The sequence below is a fragment of the Eretmochelys imbricata genome, chromosome 6 (genome assembly GCF_965152235.1).
Source record: "Eretmochelys imbricata isolate rEreImb1 chromosome 6, rEreImb1.hap1, whole genome shotgun sequence".
Classification (NCBI taxonomy): Eukaryota; Metazoa; Chordata; order Testudines; family Cheloniidae; genus Eretmochelys; species Eretmochelys imbricata.
In genome coordinates, this window is record NC_135577.1 from 26,660,730 (window position 1) to 26,664,682 (window position 3,953).

Below are 3,953 nucleotides of genomic sequence, written 5' to 3' on the forward strand. Positions count from 1 at the left end.
CCCTGCTGTCTTCTGCTATCTGAAGGAGTTCCATTTTCCCAGCAATCCTTCTATATTTGGACCACGGACCTACAGAAAGTTGGTCAGTATCTAGTGTTGATGGAGATGGTATGAGAATAAGTTGCTGGCAAGACATGCTTCATCTTAAACCCCCTTTTACCACCCATCATTAAGTCATCAGTGGTAGTTTCTACTACTAACCCTGACGTGCCCAGTTCAGCATTGCATTCTCTGCTTGTAGGGCTTTTTAGATTCCCAAGAAGTCTTCCGAGTTGGGTAAAGGCATTAGTACATGATGGGTGACTTCACTCCTTTCTGATCCCTTTGATACAGGACTATCAGACTGCAAAGGACTTTTCAGACTCTGGATTCCTGAAACAAACGCAGAGTAGGCTCCTGTCATAAATATAAAGGGAAGGGTAATCACCTTTAAAATCCCTCCTGGCCAGAGGACAAATCCTTTCACCTGTAAAGGGTTAAGAAGCTAAAGGTAACCTCGCTGGCACCTGACCAAAATGACCAATGAGGAGACAAGATACTTTCAAAAGCTGGGAGGAGGGAGAAAAACAAAGGGTCTGTGTCTGTCTGCGTGATGCTTTTGCCGGGGACAGAACAGGAATGGAGTCTTAGAACTTAGTAAGTAATCTAGCTAGGTATGTGTTAAATTATGATTTCTTTAAATGGCTGAGAAAATAGCTATGCTGAATAGAATGAATATTCCTGTCTGTGTGTCTTTTTTGTAACTTAAGGTTTTGCCTAGAGGGATTCTCTATGTTTTGAATCTAATTACCCTGTAGGGTATTTACCATCCTGATTTTACAGAGGTGATTCTTTTTACTGTTTCTTCTATTAAAATGTTTCTTTTCAAGAATGCTTTTTTCATCTAAGATCCAAGGGTTTGGGTCTGTGGTCACCTATGCAAATTGGTGAGGATTTTTACCAAACGTTCCCCAGGAAGTGGGGTGCAAGGGTTGGGAGGATTTCTGGGGGGAAAGACGTTTCCAAACGACGCTTTCCTAATAAAAATAAACCCAGATAAATGTTTGGTGGTGGCAGTGGAAGTCCAAGAGCAAAGGGTAAAATAGTTTGTACCTTGGGAAAGTTTTAACCTAAGCTGGTAAAAGTAAGCTTAGGAGGTTTTCATGCAGGTCCCCACATCTGTACCCTAGAGTTCAGGGTGGAGAAGGAACCTTGACAGCTCCAGAGGCAAACACATAATGAATTCCACAGCTCCTGGAGTAGATTCACAGCGTTTTTATTCAATTGCTTTAAAGGTGCAATACCAAAAGTGCCTCTCTCTCATTCACACACACACACATACACACACACTCCCCTCCATCTTTGTCTCTTCTAATTGCAGTAGTTTTCCAGCTGGTACAGGGAGCAGGTGCTATGGCAACATTGCTCAACAATTCCCCTCTTCTCTTGCTGGTATTCCTGTTGTTGGAATGGCAGTTCTTCCACCGCATTCTGCAGATGGCCATTAGCTGCCAGGAAAAAGAAGAAAACCTTGTGGAATTACATACAGAATTACCTTTGGCTGTTTTATCTCCGCTGGGATACCTCTTTATAGTGGTCAGTATTTCCTGTATAGAGCTGGTTGGAAAATAGGGGGAAAACTGAATTTATTTTCCCTTTATTAATATTGTAGCATATAGAGGCCCTGTATTTAGGGTGATCAGATGTCCCAATATTATTAGGACTGTCCCGATATTAGGGGCTTTTTCTTATATACGCAACTATACCCTGCTCCCTGGAAAAAAATGAAGCGTCCCCATTTTTCACACTTGCAATCTGGTCATGCTTCCTGTATTTCATGTTCCAACCAGGTTCTGTAATTCATTAGAGGGGCCACGCTGGATGGGTATTGGTAATACTAAAAGGAAGAGGGTGTAGAATTATTATGGGGGACTTGTAGAGATGGAGAAAGATCTTCTGAGCTAAATGAGGTGTCTGGCTGGTAATAGACTATTGTAAAACATGCTGCTCTGTTACATGGAGGTGAGTTAGGCTGGAATTGCAAATGTCTCAGGGTCCCCATCTTGTGAGTCTGCACTACCCAAGGGATTGTGGGCAAGCGTTAGTTATGAGGTTGGATGTGCTGCCTCTTGGATCTTGAATAGCCTTTTCCTCTTCAGTGGTTGCATGTAGCCTAAGGATGACTGAAACATGGTACCTGTTTATGTTTGGTGAAAAGTTTGGGGGGGGAAATGGAGGACTTTTACAAAAATTTTCAACACATTTTTGATGAACTGAAAATTTCTCAAACTAAATCTTTGGCTTTTCAATGAAAAACATGGAAAACTTCAAATGAAATGAATTTTTTTTGCTTGGAAGGGGGAAAAAAAGCAATTGTACAACTACAAAAGTTTAGATGGAAAAATTGTGACCGTTTCCATTGTTGCATCACTTTCCCCTGGCTCTTTGTTTGTCTTTGGTTAGAAGTTCTCTGGGGCTCCCTGTTTTATGTTTGAAAAGCTCCTAGCACAAAGGGGCTTCCTGTTCAACTGAAATTTTCCAGCCAGTCCTTTTACTGTCAAACAGAACAGCTTGGACACAAGCCCATTCACTCTGCACCTCAGTCAAGCAGATGATAGTGTCATTGGCGCCCAAGTGAGCTCCTGATTTCATGACATTTTTACATGGAGAAGCCCCTCTTTCCCTTGGAATGCACCTGAAATCGTGGACTACCATGTAGACAAGCCTTGTCCTTCCTTCAAACGTCCTGTGCTCAGCCAACTGGCTGAGAAGAACCGTGGTGCCTGTCAATATCACTTCCATGGCAGCCATTTGGCAGCATGAAGTACTTTGTGAGCCCATCAGGGGCTGGGAACGGCACCGTTCCCAGCCCCTGCTTTCCAAGGCAGGAGACAAGTGTGAGCCTTCAGTGATCATTCCTACAGCATGGCAGCATGTTACTTTACTGCAGGACCAGCCAGCCAGCCTTTGCGTTTAAAAAAAGACTTCATTTGAAACATGATTTTTCCAGTGTTTGTACAATGGGGTCCAGGTCCATGACTGGGATTGCTAGGCTCTACCACAGAACAAATTAATAATAGTTAGCATCATTTCTTTGCTTCATACATTGTCTCCCCATTGAAGAGAAGAGGGCTGCTAACATTTCAACAGCTTGCCCTGAAGGACAGATGGCACAATCAAGACATGCTGTGCCCTAGTTTTCTTCCTGCCAACTCTTGCCATACAGACTTCCCCTTTCCTCACCGGCCACCCTGTGATGGAGAAACATCTTCTTGCTATGATTCAGCAATAGGCTTCCTACCCATCTATACAGGGCCTGCGAGTTCCTGCATAAAGAGAAGTGGTTTCCAACAGGGAAGAAGCAGATGTGAGCTGCAGGGGAGGCCAGTGGGATGGCTGGAAAGAACTGACTTACCTAGGGGCTGCTCGAGGTCCCGTCGGGCTTTGGGAGAGTAGAAGAAGCCCCGTTCTCCGCACACCAGATAGAGGGCCTCCACTAGGTGTGAGCCGCAGAGGTGCTGGTTGGCAGCAGCATGGCTGATCGTGAGGCCGGAAAGAGCAAGGAGGACCAGGAGAGGCAGTGATTGGATCCAGAGAGCCATGATGAGAGGGGTGAGACCTAGGAAAGCTACAAGAGGGAGGGAGGTGGAGAACAAGGCAGAGACAGGGAGGGTGGGTAGGAGAGAGTTTAATAGGAGACTTACATCGTCGTGCATCTTAAACCCTTTAATTCCTTTGGCAAGAGAGTCAATGCAAGATGATGGAAGGGCCCCCTCTAACAATCCCACAGAATCATGGGTGAGAGGGTGCTTTATGAATCCCAGTCTCAGAGAAACTTTGGTGCCTCCCATGTGATATTACGTTAATAATAATAATAATAATAATAATACTTGTTAAAAAACAGCTCGTAGCCAGTCCATATGGAACCCAGTCAAGTAGAAAATGGCTCATGTCTAACTTATCGCCCCCTGGCC

The 3,953-nt window shown here is 44.4% G+C and overlaps 1 protein-coding gene across 1 annotated transcript; it reads right to left on the reverse strand.

The window, feature by feature from the left end:
- Nucleotides 1-1,350: 1,350 nt before the first annotated feature.
- Nucleotides 1,351-3,581, reverse strand: INS (insulin). Its single transcript, XM_077820029.1, has 2 exons — nucleotides 3,395-3,581; nucleotides 1,351-1,487 (listed from the first exon to the last, which is right to left on the reverse strand). Exons 1-2 carry the CDS (start codon nucleotides 3,579-3,581, stop codon nucleotides 1,351-1,353), a joined length of 324 nt encoding a protein of 107 aa, XP_077676155.1.
- Between the last annotated feature and the right edge of the window lie 372 nt (nucleotides 3,582-3,953).

Excerpts from the sequence above, each read along its gene's own strand:
- INS (XM_077820029.1), bottom strand. The coding sequence starts at position 3,581 with ATGGCTCTCTGGATCCAATCACTGCCTCTCCTGGTCCTCCTTGCTCTT. Across the intron at positions 1,488-3,394 it reads GGACCTCGAGCAGCCCCTAG|CTAATGGCCATCTGCAGAAT; the intron begins GTAAGTCAGTTC and ends TTTTCCTGGCAG.